The 25,035-nt window shown below is 47.2% G+C and overlaps 1 protein-coding gene across 1 annotated transcript; it reads right to left on the bottom strand.

The window, feature by feature from the left end:
- Positions 1–21,988: 21,988 nt before the first annotated feature.
- Positions 21,989–24,823, bottom strand: irx5a (iroquois homeobox 5a; the record flags this gene model as incomplete). The annotated part of the gene is made up of 3 exons (XM_084436679.1): positions 21,989–22,665; positions 23,153–23,558; positions 24,581–24,823. The coding sequence occupies 3 exons, from the start codon at positions 24,821–24,823 to the stop codon at positions 21,989–21,991; spliced, it is 1,326 nt and encodes a 441-aa protein (XP_084292805.1).
- Between the last annotated feature and the right edge of the window lie 212 nt (positions 24,824–25,035).

The following is a 25,035-nucleotide window of genomic DNA, read 5'->3' as shown; positions in this document are numbered from 1 at the left end:
CAAAACACACACTGAAACATACACACTGAGGTGCACACAGACACACACACCAAAACACACACTGAAACATACACACTGAGGCGCACACAGACACACACACACACTGAAACATACACACTGAGGCGTACACAGACACACACACACACACACACCAAAACACACACTGAAACATACACACTGAGGCGTACACAGACACACACACACACACACACCAAAACACACACTGAAACATACACACTGAGGCTCACACAGACACACACACACCAAAACACACACTGAAACATACACACTGAGGCTCACACAGACACACACACACCAAAACATACACTGAAACATACACACTGAGGCACACACACACACACGCACACACACACGCGCGCGCACCACCTACAAGGAGCCTTAACCCACTGTGAACACAGTCTCAGTTAATTTACTGATTTATTTTGACAGGATGTAGATTGATGCCTCAGACTGCAGGGCTGCTGGCTGCTAGTGAAACAAATAGAACACAGTCTGAACACTCTCCCAGCTGAACGCTCACCCCCAACCCCCTCCCCAATTCACCCACCGACACCCAACCCTGCTAAACGCTCACTATCTCTCCCAAGCTCCAGCAGGCATTTTTGACATTGGTTAAAACGTATTTTCATAAGGTCCTTATCTCTCTCCTCAGATGAAGCGGCTGGAGTGGAGCCTGGGAGAGTTTGAGCTTCCTCTGCCATGTTCCAGGCGTGGGGGAGAGGCAGGGGGCTCTGTCGGCCCCCTCCTGAAGGGGGAAGGGACACCTCATCCCTGGGGAAGATCCTGCCGCCTCCCCCCCGAGAACACGGCTTCATACGTACGTGCTCTGACAGGTATATTAAACTCCCTGTACTAAGCCATTGTACATACAAGCATCCGGCATGTTCTAGGACTTTGGCCTAATAGGGAGAGATAGATGCGGAAAGAAGGATATATATATAAACCTGGAACTCTGAAGCGCCTTCAGGGACAGTATGGTTCTTATTTTAGGGATTAGTGGGGAGATTGTGGCAACATTACACTCTCAACATTACATTCTCATCCTACTGTGTCCGTGTGTGTGTGTGTGTGTGCATGTACTGCATAGGTACTGTGTGTGTGTGTGTGTGTGTGTGTGTGTGTGTGTGTGTGTGTGCGCGCGTGCGTGCGTGTGTGTGTATGTGTGTGTGTGAATATGTGCAGGCCTACATGTGTGCCTTTTATGTGCTTCCCATGTCATATTGGTTGATTGATTTAATAGGGGCGTAGTGTAAAACACCTCAGGCCAACTCATGTGCTTAGGGACAACATACACCTCCAATCAGAGATAAGTGACTCAACCTTCACATAAAAAAACAACTGACAACTAGAAAAGGAAGGTCTTTATGAATGATACAATTGTGTTTCAGGGCTTCTTTCTTTCTTTCTTTCTTTCTTTCTTTCTTTCTTTCTTTCTTTCTTTCTTTCTTTCTTTCTTTTTTTCCTTCTTTCCTTCCTTCCTTCCCTCTCTCCTCCTAGCGTGTTCCGGCAGCTTCTCCCGCTGTCTCCCCTCGTCACATTTCTCAATCTGTTAGCCCCGTGATACCGGGGCCAGACTTGAAAGGAAGTCTTAAAGGATGTGAGCTTATACACTGTGCCAGATTCTGTTAAATAACCGGGAGATGTTGGTGCCAATTCATTGGTAATTGTCCCTTCTGGCACAGTCTGTTGAAAGTCGTGGAGCAGGCTAAGCTCAAGATCACTGCACGTGTTAATCTTCTTATACTTAAGGTATCAGGTTTTCTTTTGATGTCGCTAAACATGTTGACTCCTATCTTGGCGGAGAAGGCAAACCAGACATAGCTGTGAGCAAGGAGGTTTTTGTCTGCTTCTGAGATTCCAAGAATTCTGAATTCTGTTCCTCTCTCAATGCTCATTATGTGGCTGAAATAAAACAATAACACAGAGAGAGAGAGAGAGAGAGAGAGAGAGAGAGAGAGAGAGAAAGATCCAGAAGAAAGCGATTGATTCGGCTTCATCCCTAGCTAATTGTGCCTTCCGCTTGGCCTTGTTGAGTGTAGAATGGCCTGATTCATTTTTAATGAGGAGAAATCCTATTTCTTAGACTATAGCTGCTAGAACACACAAGGCTGTCTTCGATAGCAGCACTGTCATCGGCACTTTAAGAGAAACAGGGAAGACACCCTCTTTCGGGGGGTGGGCGAGGGGGTATGTGTGTGTGTGAATAATTGAGTGTGTAATTAATTTGCCTGGCCCCTGGGCATTCAGTGTGTGTTGGGGGGTGCGCGTGATGCTGTCGGTGATAGTTTTCGTACAGGTGCTGATGGCGGTGACCACACAGAACTACGCACCAGGGAATCTCCCCCCAGGGACCCAGGTGGGGAGCACCAGTCGGGGGCACGGAGGGGCCCCCCTCGGGCCCTCAGGTGAGACTCAGTGATCAATCACTCACGCTTGATGTCAAGCGAGATTCTCCCCCCAGTCCGTCAGTTAGTCAGTCAGTCCGTCAGGCCCCAGGGAGTGGGGGGGTAGGTGCAGGGGGTGGGAGGGGGGTAGGTGCAGGGGGGCGTGAGATCAGGGCTAGCAGCCACATGCAGGACAACACTGATCCCATGCACAGCTGGAGATTTGTCAAGGGCTCATGTTTAAAAGCTCATCGCTGTATTGTGAGTTGTGCGTGTGTGTGTGTGCGCGCGCGTGTGTGTGTCTGCGTGCATGCGTGTGTTTGTGTGTGTATCTATGTGTGTGGACATGTGCATGTGTGAATGGGTCTTTGCATTGTCAGTCTATGGGCTTATATGTTTCATCTCATTCATGTAACATTTCACTGTACATACGTCGTACACTGTAATATATACAGTACGTGTGAGGAATAAAATCTGAATCTGTTTACTGAAAGGCACTAACGCAGGCCGCGTCAAGCAGAATACCCAAAATGCACTCTTTCTCCCCTAGGCCTGCTTTTTTTTTCTCCCCAGAAGGGGACCAAACTTCCAACGCTGAGCAATCAAAAGCAAATGTCTGCCTGGAGGGACCGTCGAAATGAGCGTCCTGGGAGATTTATGGTGGAGTTTAGAACTTAATTGTGTGGGTTTGTTATTGGAAAAAGACAGGTGTGGACTTAGCAGAGGCATGTTTTATCAATTTCCCTCTTTGTCTCCTTATGTACAGTATTTGACGGTATTGTGTCATAAAAGCTAAGTTTCACTGTAGCTCCACTGCTGGAGTTTTAGAGGGGTCTGCCTTTGGTAGTCAGCTGGGCGTTGGACGTTCTCCTCAAGTCAGACGGTGTTAAGTGGTTAGCCAGAGGTGGCCTGGTGGTACCGTGCTGGTTTGAAACCGAGACCAGGCCTTGGTGAACGCAGGGTCAACACCACACGGCCGCCAGGACAGCTGTGCGGCGCGTCGAAAGAGGTTGGAGGCCGCCGGGTTCACAGACAACTCAAAGTGTAACTGAGGTGGTTTTTAAGTCAACGCTTGCATGATGAGTAGCTTTGTGTGAGATCTGCTGACTTGCGCTAGCTTCTGCCAGGCTTCAACTCGTCAGGCTAGCATGGTGTTTTGGAAAAAAAGACAACCCCATATTTTATCCAATATGCTTACAAAGCCAAACGAGTTTGGACTAGGCCACATTGGGCTCTAATGCTGCGTTCCATTTGTCTGGGAAGTGGGGAGGTGGGAGAGACGGAGAACGACGTCTTAACCGCGTTAACCGCGGCACACTAGACAACAACAACAACAGCTCGGGACAAAGATGGATGTTAGCTAGCTGTGTTTGCCAAGCCAAGTATATAACGACGCACTACTCGCTATTTTGAGCGTACAAGAGGTCGCGAACACGTCATCAGATAACAGTTGGGGTATACGGTGTGTACGACTGATTTAATGAGACACAAATAAGACAGAAATGCTAATAAAACAGCATTGCTAAAGTTTCACTCCGCTACGCAGGGAGCTGCCATCTTGTTCTTGACTTCCAGAGCTAACTGGGGGTCGGGGCGAGTGGTACGAGTTCACGGGCCGGGAAAACAAGTCGTGAGTGGCGTTCCCGGTTAAAACGGCAAGTAGTATCGCGTGAATCACGACTTCACGGGCCAAATGGAACGCAGCATAAGCCTGGATCTGGGCTCAGATGGGTAGATCGGAGCTGCTTGGGCGGACTAGCGTCACTCAAACCCACCGGCAGCCGCGGGGTCACCAAAGCTGGCACTTAGAGCCTGAGCACGCAGACGCCACTCACATTATCCAGCTAATGACAGAATTACAGCGCTGAGTCACCGTGTAGCTGCATGTAAGAGCCCGGGCAGAGAGACGAGAGGGAGGCTATAGATTAGCGTCTGAGAAACGAGGCACTTTCCCAGGAAAGGCAGCTGTCATTGAGAGAGAGAGAGAGAGAGAGAGCGACAGAGAGAGAGAAAGAGAGAAAGAGAGAGAGAGAAAGAGAGAGAGAGAGAGAGAGAGAATGAGAGTGCTACAGAGAGAGAGAGCAGCAAGGGAGAACGAGAGAGACGGAGGAAAGGGGAGAACATAAACTCCTAGAATGGAGGCTTAGATGAGTGTAATTATGTCTCTATAAAACACTCAATACGGTCATTATGATTGAGTCATATGTCCATGCTGGAGGAAGGCCCTGTGTTTAGAGTGGTGTGTCATGGCGGTCTGAGGCACAGACAGGAGTTTACTGTTTACAGGAGCAGGAGAGACAGACTGGACTCAAACAGGCAGAGTCAATAAACAAGCCGAGTCAGTCAGCAAGATGCACAGGCGTGTGTGTGTGTGTGTGTGTGTGTGTGTGTGTGTGTGTGTGTCTGTCTGTGTGTGTGTGCGTATGTGCGTGGGTTTGTGTGTGTGTTTGTGTGTGCGTGTGTCTGTCTGTCTGTCTGTCTGTCTGTGTGCGTGTGTGTGCGTGGGTGTGCGTGGGTGTGTGTGTGTGTGTGTGTGTGCATGCACGCCAGTCTTGTTAGATTTGTGTGTGAATGTATGTGTATGTGTGTGCTTGCCTGCCTTGTTAGATCGTGTGTCTGGGAGTGTGTGCATGTTGAATGTGTGCCTGTGTGTGTGTGTGTGTGCGTGCGTGTTGAACGTGCGTGTGTGCGAGCGTCTGCGCACATGCGTGCGGACAGTCTAGCATGTGTGAGCCGTGGCGTTGGGAGACCGACTGGCCAGGCCTTCAGGCCCCTCTGTTGCGGCAGCTCTGTGTAAACTCTGCGGTCTCGCTGTTTTCTTACTCCGCTTTCTCGAGCATACGTCTGAAAAGTTCATATTTTTAATGGCAACTGCGGAGAAACCATAAATTCGCAGGGCTATATTTTTATCCTCTTCGCATAATGAAAGTTCCAGAGGACAAAACAGTCCCACAGAGGGTGGGGTGGGAGAGAGAGAGAGAGAGGAGAGAGGGGGAGGGGCTAGTGGTTTCTGGACACCAGAGAAGGGTGCAACTCCAGCGGACAAGTATCCAGCCGGGAACGGGGGCGACTCCGGGCTTAGCGCCGAACAACGCGCAGGATATCTGGCCCGGCCTCTCTCTCCCGGGGCGAAACCCGAATCGAGCCGCCGTCTGAATATTCTCGGGCGGAGCGGCTCCGAGTTCAATTACACGTTACGACGCCGGATGACAGTTCCCATTGTGCGGCGCTCACTCTAACCGGGCCACGCCGGATCAGCCGGGGCACCCGCCGCCGCCGCTCGCGCCGGAGTCGGCGTGCCGAGACGGCGCGGAGCGGCCCTTGGACAGGAGGCCCCTCTTAACCGTTCTATTATGGTAACGCATACCTGCGGAGGAGCTGGACACCTGAGAGTTGCCTCCGCCGCAGGGCCCGGGGGGCGTTAGCGCTCCGACCCCCCCCCCCCCCCCTCCCCCGGTCACGCCCCCCCCCCCCGTCCTCCCTCCGTGTTTGACGGCTGTCAAACTGTTGTGGCTCTATTGCTATTGTGTTGATTGTGGGAGAGCCGGGGCTAGGGGAGATGATCTCCCAGGTTTAGAGCCCTGGGGCTTCGGGGGGGGGGGGAGGGCACGGGGGGGTGGGGGTGTGTGTGTGTGGGGGGGGGGGGGGGGGTCTGGGAGTGAATACAAAGAGCCCTGGCTTTTATCTCTGCTCGGAGGGGCGAACACGCCTCATTATGCGTCGACGACGTGAGCGCTCTTGATGTATATATTTATGTCGTATATCAATATTGACGCTAAACGCCTATGTCCTTAAATCCTTTGCCGTTGATGACTGTTTCCAGTCAGGCTGTCCCAGTGTGTTCTCAACACATCCACATCACAATTGTAACATCCCTTCTTCTTAGTGGCAGAGAGAGAGAGAGAGAGAGAGAGAGAGAGAGTGACAGATATATATAGAGAGAGAGGAAGAGAGAGACAGATGGAGAGAGAGATAGACAGAAAGAGAGAGAGAGAGAGAGGGAGGGAGAGTGACAGAGAGAGAGGAAGTGAGAGAGAGATAGACAGAGAGAGAGAGAGAGAGGGAGGGAGGGAGGGAGGGAGGGAGGGAGAGAGAGACAGAGACGGAGAGAGAGAGGAGCGAAGCCCCTCTTCAGTGAGATGTCTGCGGTGGTGATGGTGGTGGCGGTGGTGGTGGGAAAGCTGGAACCAACCCTGTTAAATCATGAAAACATTCCCTCTTCAAACCACCATGACTGAGCAGATTAGGGCCCATCCACAGGAAAACAATCTTATTTCCCCAAGATACTCCGGGGCGTTTAATTCTGAAACAATGCTGGCTGGCGCACGCCGAGGAAGGGGGGGGTCTCCGTCTATCGTGCGTCGCTGCGTTGCTGTTCCAGGAGTCGCTGAAATAAAAGTAAATTAGTGGCGGTGGAGTGAAACGTGGCGAGAGGCGCTGCGAATAGATTTACCGACGCTCCTCCTTAATTATTCCAGCAGATGCTCCTCGTTCGTGTCGGCGGCCATTATGAGTGACGGGAGAGGGGATGGAGACGCGGAAACGCGCGTGTTCCGGTGGAAGTTTCCCGCCTTCGTTAGACGCCGCGTCGCTCGCGACAGGCGGATACGCGTGCGTGTTTCGTGGGGACGTGCGTATTTCACCGCGCGCGGCCCTCGGCGTGGCGCCGCGTTGCTCCCGGCGGAGGGCGGAGGTCGAGGTGGACGGGTTCGCGAGGGGACGGAGAGGAGGAGGAGGAGAGCGGGGTTCGCCGTCGCAAGCCGCCCCCCGTTCCTCCCCGCCGCGGCCGCAGCTGGACCGAGTCGGAACGCGTCCTGTCGGAAGGAATGAGCGCTGAGATACTGCAGCCCTTTGAAGGTCGCGGAAGAGAGAGAGAGAGGGAGAGAGAGAGGAGGAGAGGGGTCTGCGGACTGAGATACGTTGTCTTCTGATGTGCTATCGCATGTCTGGCGCACGACCACGGGCTCATGGTCTTCGTCATCGGTGCACTCCAGCGAGGCTCGACGCTTATCGATGGAGACTCGTAGCGCTATCTCAGCCCGTAGCATCGCCGCTGACCAGGAATGCCCTGTCTTGTGACCTGTAGTTGGAGAAAGACGTCACCTGATGACACGATTGAGATACTGTATTATTTTGGGAAAATGACCTAAATTGAGGCATTTTTATTTATTTATACAGGGCGGGGGGCGGTGCGAGCTAACGCAAGAGGCTAACGGAGAAGAAGGTTTTCTTCCAGCTCAGTACAGAGTTAGACAGCTTCCACACAGGGCCTCGCCCAGATCTGCCCCTGCAGCAAACATGATTGCATGTGGTAATTTCCTGTACAAACCCTCCCTGCTGCGTCTGTTTGGCTATCGTGTTGTGGTTGTACAACTGATTATACCATGCTGGAGAAATGTTAATGTATGTGTTCACATCAGACATAACATCCAAATGCAATTAAAAGCACAAACAAGTGTCAGCCAGTGTTTGTGTTAATAACTAGGTTGGTGGAGGCGAGAGAGAGAGAGGGAGAGAGAGAGAGAGAGAGAGAGAGGGAGGGAGAGAGAGAGAGGGAGAGAGGGAAGGAGGGAGAGAGAGGCAGGGTGAGAGAAAGAGAGAGAGGGAGAGAGATGGAGGGAGAGAGAGATCATGAAAGAGAGAGAGAGGGAGGGTGAGAGATGAGGAGAGAGGCAGGGAGAGAGAAAGATAGAGATCAAGAAAGAGGGAGAGAGAGAGAGATGCAGCATCATACAAACACACGTCTCAACTGTGCCCAGCTGAGCAGAGAGGAGTGGACGGCAGCCTAGCCGACAACGGAAGGGGGGGGGGGGGGGGGGGCGGGGGGTATCATGGTGGCGGTTCAGGCTCACCTCCACTGTTGTGACTACAACCCCCCCCCCCCCCCACATCAAGTGACCCCCCCGCCTTTTCTCAGAGCATTCCAGAGCTCACCTCAGTGGCAAGGCGGAGAGCCGCGGTGAGGTTCACAGGGAGCCACTTCAACCGTATCACTCACAGATAATAGCCTGGTGTACTCATTGCTAGCTGTGCTTCATCGCTCCGTGGTGTAACGTGCTTCTGGCCTGGTTCCTCACGCTCCAGTCTGGTTTACCCATAAACACCGGCGCGGAGGTGGAGCCGACTCCGAGTCCCTGACCCGAACCGCGGTCACATATAGGTGGTGCCGGTATAGGGGAGGACACCTGACACTCCGGACGGCTTAACACTCCCACAACAACATCTGGAGAATCGGCTGTGTTCACAGAGAGCCTGTGGTGACTGATTGAGCACTGAACGAGGTGTTAACAAGGGGGATTAATACTTTAAAGTGGTCCGTTTCATCTCGGGACGGGATATTAAGATGTGATCGTATCCCGTCGGTGCCGGCCTATTTATTTGCTCGCGCGCACACACACACACACACACACACACACACACACACACACACACACACACACACACACACACACACTACTGCTAATCTTGTGTACACAGGAGATCTTTAACACCACCTCATTGACCACCTTCAGAGTTTACTAATGAAGCAGGAATTCACATTCTCTCTGATGTTCCCGCCATTGATCACAGGCCAATACTTCTTAATAGGTCCCACAGCACCTGTGACCAACACAGGTCAGCTGATTGATCTGTGCCGGGGGGACATGCACACTCACACACAGAGAGGTACTGGAAGTAAATGTGATGCAATCTGTACTGAGATGCCATAACACTACTTTTGTCTTCGTCTGCTTGTGTGTTTATATATTTGCATTTGTATATTGTCACTTGTAATGCTTCTGCTTTTGTTACCTGCCTAGGGACCACAATTGGAAACTAGTATTTTTGCTACACTACAATTACATCATGTATTTTTATACCGATGTTCATTACAGTAACGTGATCTGTCCCTATCAAATAAACAAGTAAATAATAATAAAAACCTGAACGAGAGGGTGTGATAGATATAAGAGCAGATAATATGGTGAATCATCTTCAGGGATTTGTGAATTTACGTCCAAATGTTTGGTGTGATTTAAACATGTGTTGATGCCAGTTGCAGGTATCTGATTGCCCTCAGTTAAAACGTGACACAACAAGAATCAAAAACATATCCTTTGCTCTTTAAACACTAGTGCTCATTCATTCAGGGGAAGATCATATATCACATTACTCTGTTGCCAAAACACCAACTATGTCTCAAAGTCTTCCAAGATTATAGCCTGAGATAGCATTGCTTCTCCGATTGTCAAGCATAAATAGACCTATCTATACTGTTTGAGAGTCACTCAGACTCCGAGGCATTGTGTGTGTGTGTGTGTGTGTGTGTATATATGTGTGTATATGTGTGTGTGCGTGTGTGTGTATATGTGTGTATGTATATGTGTGTGTGCGTGTATATGTGTGTGTGCCTGTGTGTGCGTGCGTATGCGTATGTGTGTGTGTGTATGTATGTGTGCATATGCATGTGTGTGTGTGTGTGTGTGTGTGTGTGTTTCATATCCAAATGCAGCCTAACACTCCAAATGAGGCGTTCCAGAGAGGAGGGCTGTGCCGGCAGGCAGACTGCCCAGTCAAGGCCCATCATTCCCCTCCTACATCATATCACCCTGCCTGCCTGTGAGCCTGCCTGCCTGCAGACATTCAATTTGACTTCATTGAATATTAATTATTCTGACAGCTAGACTTATTAATTATGCCTCAAGCAGCATATCTTACTACGCCACACAAAGCCCTCTTTTTTTTAATGTAACCAAGTGATTTGTGGTATGATGCCTGGATGTATTAAGGATGTGCATGTTTAAAGAAGTGGTGGATGGGTATTTCTGTGTGTGTGTGTGCGTGTGTGTGTGTGTGTGTGTGTGTGTGTGTGTGTTTGTAACACCACAGCGCCGTACACACTGAGTATGAACTTTACAGGCTCCCCAGGGACCCATGGAGGCTGAGGAAGGAGGTTTTTACTGATTGTGTGTGAAGCTTTATTTTAATTTTTTGTTGTTTTTCTCTCTCTTCCAGTTCAAATCATTAGAGTGGTCTGAAAAGCGTAGAGGGAGGGTTCGCTCAGAGATGCACTGACAAGGGGCCACGGTGTTGGGATGGTTACCGCTGCTGTTGGCATGTCGTACAGACAAGACAAATGTCCTACACGAGAACGTGTCACAACTCAGAACACAGGAGGTGCGGCGGCCATGTTTGTCCCTCTCTCTTGTCCTCGAGACGGCGTCGCGGTGTCCTCTCGGTGTCACCTCACAGCAGATAGAGCTCCTGCCGCCAAGGTCAAATGTTTTACTATTCAATCGATGGCCAGAGGCATACAAATCATACATATTGATCAGCGTAATCATCACGCCGAATGTAGGACAGACAGTAAAATCATATGCACTTAGTCTTAATAGCCCACATTAAAGCAATTATGCGCGCAAACTAGGACTGTCTAACGGTATGCATATTAGGCGGCCCCAATACATCTTGTTTTGAGTTTTTATCCCTGCGGTTCTGACCATAAATCAGGGCTTTACACACTATCGACTACTTCAGGTGGAGGGCCAATGAAATTGCTGTAATTGGACAGACAACCCCCCCCCACCCACCTCCTGGTTTGTGCGTCTGAAGCCCCCGTGGCCTTGTGGGTAAAAACTGCTCTATGACATAATGCGCCCGTGGTTTTTATGTGTGTGTGTGTGTCAATACTGGATGTATTTACTAACGACGGTGCGGGCGGGCCGGGTGACCTGCTAATGAGAGAGGTGCGTTTGTGAGAGTCAGTCAGCGGGTCAAGGACTGGCGGAGAGCCGCGGCGTCGTCCTCCATGCCTGATGAATGTGTGTGTGTGCCGTGTGACCTCACCGAACAGGCTTCTGGGCCCCTCTCGCCGTGAGCCACCTACTAAGTGTTTGGATACTGCAGTAGGTAGCGCTAGTAGGTAGTAATCTGCTGACTAGGTAGTAGCCTGCTGGTTGTGATGATACCCTGCGATGGAGAGTAGGCAGTGTACTATGTGACCCTACAAACACACACACACACACCTACACGTTCACACGCACACACACTCGAGCACACACACACACACACACACACACACACACACACACACACACACACATCCCACAGAATGTTGGGTGGATTAGGAATAGTGTGCATGGTAAATTATATGTAAGTTACACTCTGATTAAAATTCCACCGGGGTCTCCTGACAGCCTGCATATTTCCGGAGTCTTGTAGAGAACAGTATGTCTGCTGGTCCCAACAAGATCACCGCGCGGCAACTCGAAGATAGAGCTTCCAAATTAGAGAAGAAGCAAACATCAACTTTGATGCACAGATCTGATTATGTCTGACATGGTATACTGCATCTGGAAATGCTTGGCAGCTTTGCGTTGTGATTTGCCATTTTTGACATCCAGGATAATACATTGTGTTTTTATTCATATTTCTTGTTTGAGAATCAAAACGGATCATGGAGCAAAACAAACACTTAGGAAGAAATGCTATTTCTCAGTGTGATGATTCAATCTTTAGTTTATTAACCATTTTCCCCTCTCCACCCTTTTATCTGCATTAAGATGAAACAAGCTCATGAAAAATGTATTGGATGTCATCTGCATATATGGCGATCTCCTTGATTGGGTAGCCGCATCTGTTTTGAGGAGACGAGTGGAAGCAATATCAGGCACTGCTGCAGAGAGGATCTCAATTTCTCCTTCTGACAAATGCATTTCATCCTCCCCATGCCAGTAAATGAGGTTATCACCATCACCCTCCTTGTCATCCACTCTGAGACGGAAAGAGGGAGTATGGAGGCCATTCATATTTAAAGAACTGTAAGTGGTAACATCTAATGTTAAACACATGTGAACCAAAGCACAACTCTGTTGACGTCGGCCGCGGACCCCACTTGTAAAGAGCTGATTCTCTCCAACCCCAAAAATGTTGCTTTGAAATATGGGTGAACTCAAAAACTGAGGCGTATGCTATTTCGCGCAATTATGCCTTAAAAGTCGAACCTTGCATGAATATTAAAGCGCGCGCTTTCTCTGAATTCTTATGTCATCAATCTAGCTCATTATCTAATGTTATATCCCATGTGAGCTGGTCTCCATACAGCATTGGTTTATAATTGCTTTTATCAGTTTTATTGTGTGAACGAGGCAGCCCTTTGATGTATTTAAGGGAGCGACCTAATGAATCTATGAAGGCAGAGAAAGCCTATCAGGGGAACTAGACTGCAATGGAGGAACGGGGAGGGGGGTATAGGGGGGGGTGTGCAACAATGCATTCTTTAGTTGCCAGCAATGGTGAACAAGTGAGGACTTAATCAAGCACAATTGCGGGAAAAGCAGAGTGGAGAAAGTCATGGGGTGCAATCAAGTGTAAACATCTATACAATGTTGGTGGGGTAGATGCATGGTCTGAGAGTTATGGGGTCGGGGGGGCATTTAGCAAATATGCAAAAGTGCTTTTGACCCCGCGGAGACCGTTCCACATCCCCCCCCCCTGCCAACGCCCCTCCCCTACCACCTCCCCACCCCCCCCCTCCAGTCATTAATCATCATTTGGAGTGAGAGCGGGAGCTTGTGTGTGTGTGTGTGTGTGTGTGTGTGTGCGGACAGAGAATGGCATACTTCTACCCTGCCCTCGTTCATTTCACAACATGCCATTTGTTTCTTCGGCAGTTTGTGTACATGTTGATTTTTTTCTCTTTTTTTTTTCTTCTCATTGCTGTTTTTTTGTTGTTGTTGTTGTACTCACACGCTACCTTCTGTCTCGTTCTATCTCTCTCTCTCTCTCTCTCTCCCTTTCAGGGAGGGAGGGAGGTTTGGGGTACAGAGAGAGCGATGGGGGAAGGGAGGGAGAGAGGGAGCGAGAGAGGGAGGGATTGGATCTGGTTACTGGTGGCTTTTCCCACAAAGTGATCAGAGACTGAAAGTTGAGAGCGTGTGTCCCTTGCAGCGCGTTTACTCCTGTTTCCAGTTTAACCTCTTATTAAACTGTCCTTTGTGTTCCCACTCTGCTGGCACAGCCCCAGTTAGGTTCACATACCCGTCAGGTCAGACAGGTTAAGGGCTGGAGGGGAGAGGGGGGGGTGGGGGAGGGTGGGCCGCTATCTCCCCCCTGTCTCCCAGTCACTCTGGCCGGACGCGTCGGCAGGAAGAGAAGTATATACTACAACCATTTGATGAGCAGCAGGGCAATAAATAATGATCATTAATCATCATTTTATGCCTCATCAAACTCTTTGCCAGCACCCCCCCCTCCCCTCTCTCTCTCTATGGGAGTTCCACAAATTAGCCACTGAAAAAGCAGTCGTTTTAGTTGGGCTAGGTAAGTGGTTTTTGATTGCCGTCTTGAACAATGCTTCCCCTGACAAGCTAATAAATCAGATCTCTCTAAATTTAAAGAGCAGCGAGTGTGAACAGCGACACCCTATCTCAATCCCCCCCCCCCGAAACAGAAGGGTAGAGTACGGGATGCAGAGAGAGAGAGGGGTGGGTGGGTTGTACAGCTCTTTCACTGATTTCTTTTGGATCCCTATAGCTCTTTATTCCCTGAAAACAGAGGCCGACGTATACAAAGCTCTTGATAGCTGAATAAACTCAGATTATGTCTCCCCGAGGCACAATTGTCTCAGTCCTAAATTATGTCAAATTCGACTGGGATTACAGCCCAAAATGATAAGGATCCATACTGCACCGCAAAATCTTCAGCTTGAACCGTTCACCCGCGATAGTTCGGGCTAGCTTAGCGACAATCAAATGCGCGGCGCACATAGCGATGGTGTGTCTCCCCTAGCGTTAGCCTGGGCCGGGCCTGGCTGCCAGGTGAATCCTACCCACTGCAGAGCCCCATAGCGATGGTGTGTCTCCCCTAGCGTTAGCCTGGGCCGGGCCTGGCTGCCAGGTGAATCCTACCCACTGCAGAGCCCCTGTGTGTCCAGATGGCTGTTCCGCGCGGCAGCCAGCAAATCATCCATCAGGCTGGAAACGGCTCTGTTATTGAAAATGAGGTCAATAGATGACTTGAGCCTGGTCTGCCGCTATCCATGTTAGCCTGCTTCAGTACTAGCAGCCTTGGCTGAGGCGGGCAGGCTCGGATGTTCAGGGAGGGGGGTGGGGGGGGGGGGGGGAGCAGGCTGGGAGGCCGCGGTCGGGGGGAGTCGGGGGTGGTCTTTATCTGTTTAAAACCCCGGTCTGATGAGATTACCTACCGGTTGGCTGTAAACCGCCATGTTAATCAGCGAGCTGCAGCCAACCGATTGGCTCACAGCCATCGCTTGGTTTTTTTGGGAGGCAGAGAACGAGCCGTGATCAAGTTTGCATCCCTAATCACCCACTAATATCTGAAACATTCAGGTGACACGTGAAACACGAGCAGGCGTCGACAGCAGCCAATCTGATTTGCTTTTCGCCGCGGCTGGCGCTTTGAATTTCGACCCCCCCCCCCCCCCCCCCCCTCGGCCATCATTCATCTGCTGAATGATGAAATCAAATCACTACCTGTGCCAGACAGCTTCCCGCTTCTCGATTGGATGACTGCGGCGTTGCGTCATCATCAGTGGCCACTCTTGGAGAGTGGCGCAGAGGCGGCGGCGTGCACGGGGCCGCCGCCGCTGCTGCTGCCACTTCTCTGCTCCTTGGTTGCTAGTGGAGCGAGGAGGTCTGAAAAAGAGTCCGGCCCGGGTCCGGGTCCAGCAGCGTCTCTCTCTCCTCCCCTCCACGTTAGCGCCGCCTGCGCCCGCGACTGAACCGAGCGCAGCTCCAAATAACTTGGCTAAATAAATAAATAAATAAAAGCAGGGACCCGTTTAACTCCATCTTGGGAACTGATCCAATTAAGTAAGTGCCCATTTGCATTCGTCAGGCTGCACCAAACTGTGGAGAAAGTGTTCTGCTCTGGGCAGAACGAGGAGGGCGGGAGAGGGAAGATCCATCTGTGGGCAAGGTGGGGCTGTGAGGGTCAGGAGTCCCAGGTGAGTGGTAGATAATGGTCCCGCTCAAGGCTGTGTGTGTGTGTGTGTGTGTGTGTGTGTGTGTGTGTGTGTGTGTGTGTGTGTGTGTGTATGTGCATGTGTGTGTGCAGGAGGAGGCAGTCATCGTAGCGGTCATTAGGACGGATATCTGTGTGATAATGTGGAGCAGATGTTGGGAAGAAAGGGATCATTTAAAAAGGGCATATGTAAATAAACAGTTGGGCAGCTCAGTAACTCTGCCCCTCCCCCCTCTCTCTCTCCTGGACACTCTGAAGTCCCTGAAAGAAAACAGTTCATCAATCTTCATCAGAGCCATTAAGAAGGCAGCCTTATGGAGCCTTATCTTTACAACTTCTGCTGCACCTCATGGAATATACTTTATCATGCACCACAATGGAAAGTGTTCTCAATTGTAAGGCTTGTTAAAATATAAAATGCACAAACTAGGCCTATTTTCAGTAGATGAATCATAAATATATCACTTGCGTCACGACAGCTTGTGAAATACCATACGTTGTAGATTGTGAATGCTGTTGGAGAGAAAATGAATGCCACACAGTTAGCCTTTTCAGTACAGTTGTGTCACTGACAGGACTCATAATTTAAAGCTGTGTCATTGACAGGACTCATAATTTCAACGATGGCGTTGAGCCCCCCCAACACACAGCCAGAGGGAGGGAGGGGCTTGTATGGGTACGCAGAGGAACAGATGAGCCATGGTCTGCCGCCGTCTCCTCCTCCAGACTGAACAGACACACTCATCATTCTCTGATCAGTGCTTAGCTGAGGGGATGGCCTGGATACTTCCCTTGCCTTGCTGAGTTTGTTTGTGTGTGCGTGTGTGTGTGTGTGTGTGTGCGTGTGTGTGTGTGTGCAAGTGTGTGTGTGTGGTGTGCGTGCAAGTGTGTGTGTGTGTGTGTGTGTGTGCGCGCCACCCCCTCCAGGGCAGGGCAGGGACCCCCAGCGTGAGCCCCAGTGAGCCCTTACACAGCTACTGAGCAGAGACCCTCTCCAGTCACAGGGTCAGGAGCTTAGACCATACTGCTGTCAGAGCAGACTGGTCAATGAGCAGTCCTTTAAGAAGTCATGGTGCTTTGAGAGACAGTTTCTGTGTGTGTGTGTGTGTGTGTGTGTGTGTGCGTGTGTGTAGGCTACACAAAATATTTTATCCCAACCCTTCATAAATCAAATAACAAGTGTTAATAATAATTATATATAATTATTATTCCGTTACAATTGTTCATTTTTTCCCCCATTACTTACCATTCTAACGTCTAGCAGTATTATTCTGTTACAATATCAAGGCATCAAACACTTGTAGGCAAAATTAAATATTCAGAGATGCATTTGGCAGATTTTGAATTAAACCTGTTGTGGTGTTAACGACGTATTCGTAGTTTATATGGTCTGACGTTCACACCCCATAAATGTTGTCTTCATGTTGAAACACCGACCTTTTGTGTATGTTGTGTGTTTTGTGTGAGTCGTGTATTTCTCCTCATTGACTGAAAATGTAGGTTGTATGTTAAATAACAAACAAGCTTTTAATTCATCCACGCACACTTCATAGTTCATCATTCTTCGTTCATGTTTTTTCCCCTTTCATAGAAATGTTTTATTTATGTATGGGGGTTTCACTTAAAACATCAGACAGCTGAAAATTACACGTGTAATTTCTCCCCAGAGAGCTTTATGGGAAATAGAAAAACAGCCCGTCAGGTTCAGGGTAAAGTGGGGGTAAATAGCTGTAAATCACCCTCTGCCATCTCGTTGGCGTTGGTCTAGGCTACTATGTGTAGGACTATTCTAAAAGTTCGTCCAATATGACGGTTTGGAGGAGGCAAACGCACAATTTGAGCCGCCATCTCTTCACGTTCTTCGATTTCAGTTCTTCGTCGCCATACGTCGCACCACCCTGACACCGGTTTTCTTTTAGAGGGTCAGATTGAGAAATTGGGCAATTTGTGAAAATGATGCCGCGTCACACTCGTGCTCGCCAGTCATGGCTCGGGTCGCGCGCACAGAAACAGCTGGGCTGAATTTTTAGCGCCCATTATTAATGAAGAGCCTCGTCTTTGGAACGTGATGATTAAATAAGAGAAAGAGCACTCCACTTCAGCTTTGTTTGCACGTTTGATGACATCTTTTGACTGATCTAAAAGTAAATCCGATTTGTTTTTTGAGAGAGAGAGAGACAGAGTTGGTATTTAGAAAAGACCATTCTCAACCTTCTCTGTTAAATCCAGACTCTCCCTTTGTTGATCTCCCTTTCTTATACGGGAAAATTAAGCGAAATGGCCTATTTCTAACTTCATGGAGATAAAAAAAGAAAAGAAAACGGGTTTCTTTTGGCATCACTTGCTCTCTTGGTGATCACATGATGTCCTTGCGTAGGCCTGTAGCCTAATCTAGACAGGTCATAGAGATGGAGAGGTGTCTTTTTACACCGTTTGAGCTGAATTTGAGACATGTGAGATGTATCGGATCATTCGTTCTGGTAGCTGCTGTTTGTGTAAATTCCTATTTGGGCCACCGAGTGTAGCCTATTTCAATGAGTCAATGACGATTGAGAATAGTTTTCATCACAGGTTTGGGTTTCAAATGTTCGGCTGTGATAGGCCTATATTGACATTGAGAGGGGTCCGCACGAATGATCATGGCGGCAGGCAGGTGCAACACTTTGAGCTGGTAAAACGGTTATGGTTTAATTTGCATGATAAATTTACTTCATACATTTATCAAGGTAATAACACTGTATCAGAGTTATTTTATACGTCCCTATGGTAAATTCGTAAATTGATAAAAGAGAACTACTCTAAAATGCGTTAAAAGTAGGCTAGTGGAGATATCAACCCATCGTCATAAAGGATTTAAGGCCAACACACACACACACACACCACACACACACACACACACACACACACACACACACACACACACACACACACACACACACACACGATTCAACAGTAATATGAATGTAGGCTACTCCTTGAGGGAAAACGACAAGGTATTGTATACCAATACCTGCACACGGAAGGCCTAACATTACAAACTCATGTTTGTCTCCTCCACATAGACTATGGCCTAACCTAAATGTGCACGCATGTGTTTAGCTGCAGACAATTATTAAAACATTGTCCCAGATTGCCGTCGTGATGTTTTTGTTCAAACGCCAAATGTGTTGATAATATGGCTACTCATGGTGTTCTACTTGTCATCTTGCCAATAACTTGCAAGATGACAAGTGAACGATGTAGGTCACGATTGTAACGATTGGTCGGACACGGTGGGGACGTGTGTAGCCCATAGGTTTAGAAAAATATTGAAAGTTGATCTAATGCATAATCTGACATCAAAGATGCTGCAAACAGATTGATTCAACCCAGATCTGTCACTAAACACGAGCCAAACAGGCTTCGTTTTTTTCGTTTTTTTTCTTGCATGGGTTCTTTTTCACTCCTCACGTGGGAACTGTTTTCCCCTCGCTTAGCATTCTCACATTGTACCCATGCATCTACTCCGAACAATGAGCCATCTAGCCATTCAGCTTGAAGAGAGAGAGGGAGAGAGAGAGGGAGAGAGGGAGAGAAAGAGAGAGAAAGAGAGAGAGAGAGAGAGGTTAAACGAAGTTGGAGTGTATGTAGAGTTCCCCAATGGCCTACCATAGTTTCAGAGATGTGACGATTGGAGTGATTAGGGGTCTCAGTCGATAGCACACTGGATCAATCATCATGCGCATCATAAGGTCAAAACTGTTATTTACATGTAGGCCTAGGGAATATTTGAAAATGAATAAAGTGATAAATAAAAGTCAAGTTACTGATGGAAGTCAAATGCCAAATTTCTTTCAGTCATAGGGTAATGATAACAACGAAAACAGTAATTAATAGTCCTATAATACCGTTATAATTATAATTAGGCTATATGCCTCATTATAATACCAATCGTAACAATAATATGCCTAATCGTAGTAATAATAATAATAATAATAACAATAGCTATATCAATAATGACTGTTGTTGTTATTATTATTAGGCTATTAGACTTTTATTATTATTATTATTATTATTATTATTATTATTGTGTGTGTTTAAAAAAAAATCCTAAAAAAGGCGTCATTGGGGCTTCAGTATCCTCCGCCAACCCTGTGGGCCTGGCTGCTAACAAAGCTGTTGGGGGGAAATGATGCGAATAACACATGCTAGTAGCACATCGTTAAACAGAACAAAAATATCTCTGCTATACCCTGAATGTAGTGGAAGGGATTCGGCTATTTCGACAGAGCAAAAGGAAAAGGCATGACAAGCAGGTTTTATTAGTTCGTGCCCATGGGCAATGAAGACCCATTTTCAGGTCCCAATTTAGGAGTTTAAATTACTATTGTTCAAACATTCGTCTCATATTCTTAGAACGAAAGATATGGGCCTACCTGTTTGGAAGCACATTATCAGCTGCTCGTGTTTAATGCTTCCCTTAAAACCTAGACCCCCCCTATATTTGACAAGTAAATGATTCAATATTTACCAAGCCGATTGATGATGATTTACGTCTCTGAAATAGTATCTATATTGCCCCTTTTAAACACCAATTCCTCCGTTAAAGAACTCAATTTCAAATAAAACTATAATGCTCTCTTAGGGGACATTGCATCGAACACTTCTATTCCTAGAGGGATCACCAAAGAAAAACATAATTATGCTATTTAGCCGGCTGATGTGTTGCAATCACTGCTCCAGCACACTCTGTCAGATTAAAATAGAAGCCCCACTCACCCGTGTGACTCCGAATAGAGGACATTAGGGCTAAAGGAATTATAGAAAGCCCAGGGGAGTTTTCAACTGGAGTGCGGAAAGTAAACTATAGAGATTAATGGTAGCTGTAAACAAGAGCACGCTGGCCCACTTCAGAGATATATTACTGTTATTATTATTATTTATTATTATTATTATTAGTAGTAGTAGATTATTATTATTAGTAGTAGTATTATTATTATTATTATTAGTAGTAGTAGTAGGCTAGTATTAGTATTTAGTAGTCGTTATAGTAGCCTATAATTTATTCAAAACGTTTCAAACTGTAGTTTAAAGGTTCAAATAGAATGTAGGCTAGTGTAAGATATCGAATATTGAATAATAATAATAATAATAATAATAATAATAATGTTATTGCGTTTCTATAACAGATAGTAGTAGTAAACTTTATTGATCCTGGGGGGAACATCAAATCGGTTATGGACGATTAAGCTATTTACATAGCCTATGCTAAATGCACAATATGTGTAGGCCTATGGTGAATCATTTTTATTTCAAGAGAATGTCCTACGAATCAGCAAATAATCATTGTTAAAGGGCATTCAAATAGGCTATGATATCCTTTGTGGGGAAAATGTTTTGTCACATTTTAGTAAACCATTTCCCACGTGGCACTATTCCTGTAATAAACGTGTAATAACTGTAACCATTAAAAGTGTCTCTGCCGCAAGTCCGGTCCTTTTTTTCTTTCTCTTTTTTTTTTACTAGGCCATTCGACCAGAGAAGGTTTTCCGTGACGGATTAAGAATGAACCACTGAAATTAGGAGCAAGTGTGACACCTACCTGCGGAAGTGGGAAGAGTTTGAGGACAGTGCACGGCTACTGCTATGGTAACTAGCCTATATGGCCTTTACTGTGTGCATGACACGCTATCGTAACTCTCCAAACATGAGTGTTTCACATCCAACGCGCCACTAAGGCGTCTCCAACATTAATGATATAACAGGCCAGCATGCTCTGAAGACATAAAGGCATGGCTGTGCGTCCCTTTTAACAGCTTTGCCACGCCTTGGAAATAGTAATGAGGTCTAAATTTGGCATAAAATCGAACTCATTTCCGGAGTTCGCCACCTGATTGCTTTGCATAAAACACGATGTGGTTGGAGAGTAATTGGGTTAAATGACTGCGCCTCAATGTTATTATATCAATAGTCACCTGCAGCACCATGTCGGCTACACCGCCTCTGAGCAGTTTCAAATATGCTCGCAAAACATTTGACAACTTTTTGACAACGCCTGAATGAATGCATGAATGAATGAACGAATGAATAGGATTGTTGTTTGGGATAAATATATCCTTTTCCGCTCTTTGGAGGAGGCCTGCATATCAACACAAGCCTGTGCTCCTTATCTGCTGGTCTGTGTTGTGTAGCCTGTACTTGTTTAGCTGAAGACAGGAATACACCTGTCACGGTGCAATCGAAACACATTTCTTCCACGTTCTATATAGGCCAGGGAGTTTATGACACATGAAACAATAACAACTGCCCCTCACAATAATAGCTGCACACGTGTATTTTTTCTCCATAATTTACTTCAAAGATAGTGTATTGTCCATTTTAAATACAAAAATGCTACATTAAATATACATATTAGTCTTTAATACAAATAGACTCAGGCGGCTGCATCGATTAAGACCATTCTTGTTACATCTTTAGGATTAACCATTCAGAAACTAAGATTTGAGGATAAGCATTTACTCAGAAAATAACTGTTCTCGGAATTTGCTTCATCATTATTTTTCTTGTTTTTTTTTTTTCTTCTTTTTTATGCAACCACAAATAATAAATAATAGTCCGAGTGATTGGAAAGGAATCAGGTATTAAATGTTTGACATACCTTTCTTTAGTTCATAAGGGGAGTCTTTACAAAGATCTACCTGCGTTTGGCCTCTGACTTTCTGGCTTTCTCTTACCAGGGCCTCTGCTCTATTTAACACAGTCTGGTTTAATCCATTGAAATGTGCCGTGGAGCCCGTGCCGGAGCTGTGGTTACTGTGAAGATGTCCAAAACCGCCATAGTTCGTGTAGCCCGGGTAAAAAGGGGAGGTGTAGTAGATGGGTCTGGATAAGACCGTGCTGTTTGGAAGAGGGCATTGGGGGGAGGACCGTGATGGCGACGCTGCGTTGGTAGCGATGACTGTGCTCTGACCCATCCCCTCGCTGCTGCTTTTACACCTGTCTGAGGATGTGGCGATTTCTGCTAGAGACCAGAGTTTCGGTTTAGGGGCTGACGGGGGCGAGTGAATAACAGACGTGACGTTGCTATTTACTGTGCCCGACGCCTGGCTCATTTCTGAGGGTTTGTCTTGCCCAGCGAGATCGTTTCCCCGAGGCACTGGAGTGGAGGTCGTGGGTTTTGCAGACTCGGGCAATAATTCTGTCCGCTCCTCGTGGTCTTTTAATTCCGAGTCGCTCAGAAGGGGATCCATTTCTTTGCCATGGTTCTCCTCTTTAAATCTGTCGCACGCAATGTCCCCCGGGTTCAGCAATTTATGGTCTAGAACATAAGGGAAACAAGAGTAAAGTTACTGCGAAATAAGACCGGTTATGGTTCTAACAATGTTGCGAACAGGCTTATGTTGATGATCGCATTTACAAATGTCTTTCAGAATTTGTTAATTACCATAATAATGGTTATGATAATGCGCATTGAACAATAGGCCCACTGCCCATGCAACCTCTGAAAACCATGATATTAATGATAATATAATGGTAATAATTATCATTTGCTGAATACACAGTGCAAAGCACCAGCTGGATTCTTATTATGCGGTTGAAGATAAATTGACGGCTAAACACTATGCGTCACCAGCAATTTCAACCCATGAGAAGTCAAATGAGGGGAGTTCAAGGTGATTATTATTTAAAGCAATTGTCCCATTATAAATAATATACCACCATTAAGCAGCAATCAATTTTGCGCCCTAAGTGGAAACGACTGATATGAAAAATTGATGATTTTTTTTTCTCTCCCCTATACAGACCTGACTCTGTGTCTGTGGAGTCTCCCTTGTCTGCTGGCTTGTTAGGCTCGTCGTCTTCGTGTTTCTCCAGGTCAATGTTCTCGTCCTCCTCCTCGTCCTCGCTGCGGTTCCGGGGCGTCCAGGTCATCTTGTTCTCCTTCTTTAGTCTCCTCCTGGCATTGGCGAACCAGGTGGACACTTGGGTGAGGGTCATTTTGGTGATGATGGCCAGCATGATCTTCTCGCCCTTGGTGGGGTAGGGGTTCTTGCGGTGCTCATTGAGCCAGGCTTTGAGAGTAGCAGTGGCGTCCCGGGTAGCATTTTTTCGGTATGCTGGGTCACCATAAGGATATGAGCCCAGGGGAGCTGCATAGGGATGGTATCCTATAGAGCCGGCCATGCCTGTGGTGTGGTCATATGGAGAACCCTGAAAGTAGTACCATAAGGAAAGAATTAAAATAGTTTTATCTGCACTATCTACCACGCTCTAAAGAGTTAAACATGTCTTAACTTCACACACGCACGCACACACACGTACACATACACACACGTGCACGCGCACACACGCACGCACACACACACACACACACTCTCTCTCTCTCCCTCTCTCTCTCTCTCTTGAAATTCAGATTCGTTGCAATAGCCTACAAGTTTGGGTTTTACTTCATGGACATGCCTTTTTTTATTTTCATTAATCTGTATCTTACAGACCTTATGCGCGAGTTATGATATCTACGGGTGCCGAGAGATCCCTAATTCACAAATTGTATAACGCATTAGCATCATGTGTAGGCTAATAGGCCTATATCTATGAATACTCTTCATACTTCATACATAATTGTGCTAAGAAATGCATTTTAATGGGCCTGTATTTTATGACAACACATCCACAGCTGGCCTACCTGCTAAATTTGAGCTCCATTGCGTGCCTATCTCTGTTTCACTCTCAGTGCATGTTAATGAATGCGGCTATACACTCTATACACACTCTATACACAACGAAATTGTGGTCTTTGTCCATAAAACGTGGTTTGGAAATAACGGTTTTCAACTCTAAAGTCGACTAATAAAGGCAAACCAGCGACTAACTCAACCTAATGCAATAATTTATTGACACAGCGCCCAATTCTCCTTGAGTAGTTGTTGTGCGCAAAACGCATGACATTGCCCCCCCCCCCCACTCCACTCCTTACAGTAAAACAGCATTTCGACAAAGAAAAATAGAATGATAATTTGTTTAATTTAGTGTTATAACGCACGTTTTGCATAATAACATATCTATTGCCAGGGGTATTATAGGCTCGTTACTTTCTCAAATGTAATAGGCTTAAGTCAACAGTAGAACGCACCACGTTACGGTTTTTCCTTTTTTGCCCTATGTGCTAGGTACTCAAACCCAATGACAACAATTTATCGCAGCGTCTTGGTTATTCTTTTTCGTTCACTTACCACGTAAGAGGTGAATGTGGCAGCGGCCGCCGCTTCTGCACTGTACGGAAGATGGGAGTTGTAGCCGGGCGAAGCGCTGGTGAACGCTGTAGATCCGGCATAGGGAGCAAAAGCAGAGCCCGAAGAGGATCTCCCAAGTTCCTCGGTCCTCGGTCCCGAGATAACGCTGGTACTGTAAGCGGGGCACGAATACAGCGCCAGAGAAGCGGACGGCTGATACAAGTAGCCCTGAGGATACGCCATCGTGGAGTCCCGAAAGTAAGCCACCTACTTGTGCACTTTTCCCTTATTTTCTCCTGCACTGTCCGACCTCAGGCATAGAGTCTTGAATCAACAGACCGCTGTCTGTCCTCCTCTAAATTATTGTGGCAAAAAGTAAAAATGTAAATGAATACATAGACTTTAATGGTTTCGGTCGTTGTCAGCTAAAAGTGCCTGCTGGATGTTGCTCTCGC

Source organism: Borostomias antarcticus (assembly GCF_949987555.1).
Source record: "Borostomias antarcticus genome assembly, chromosome: 4".
NCBI lineage: Eukaryota > Metazoa > Chordata > Actinopteri > Stomiiformes > Stomiidae > Borostomias > Borostomias antarcticus.
The sequence above is the reverse complement of the archived record's forward strand: the minus strand, read 5'-3'. Positions and strand labels throughout refer to the sequence as shown.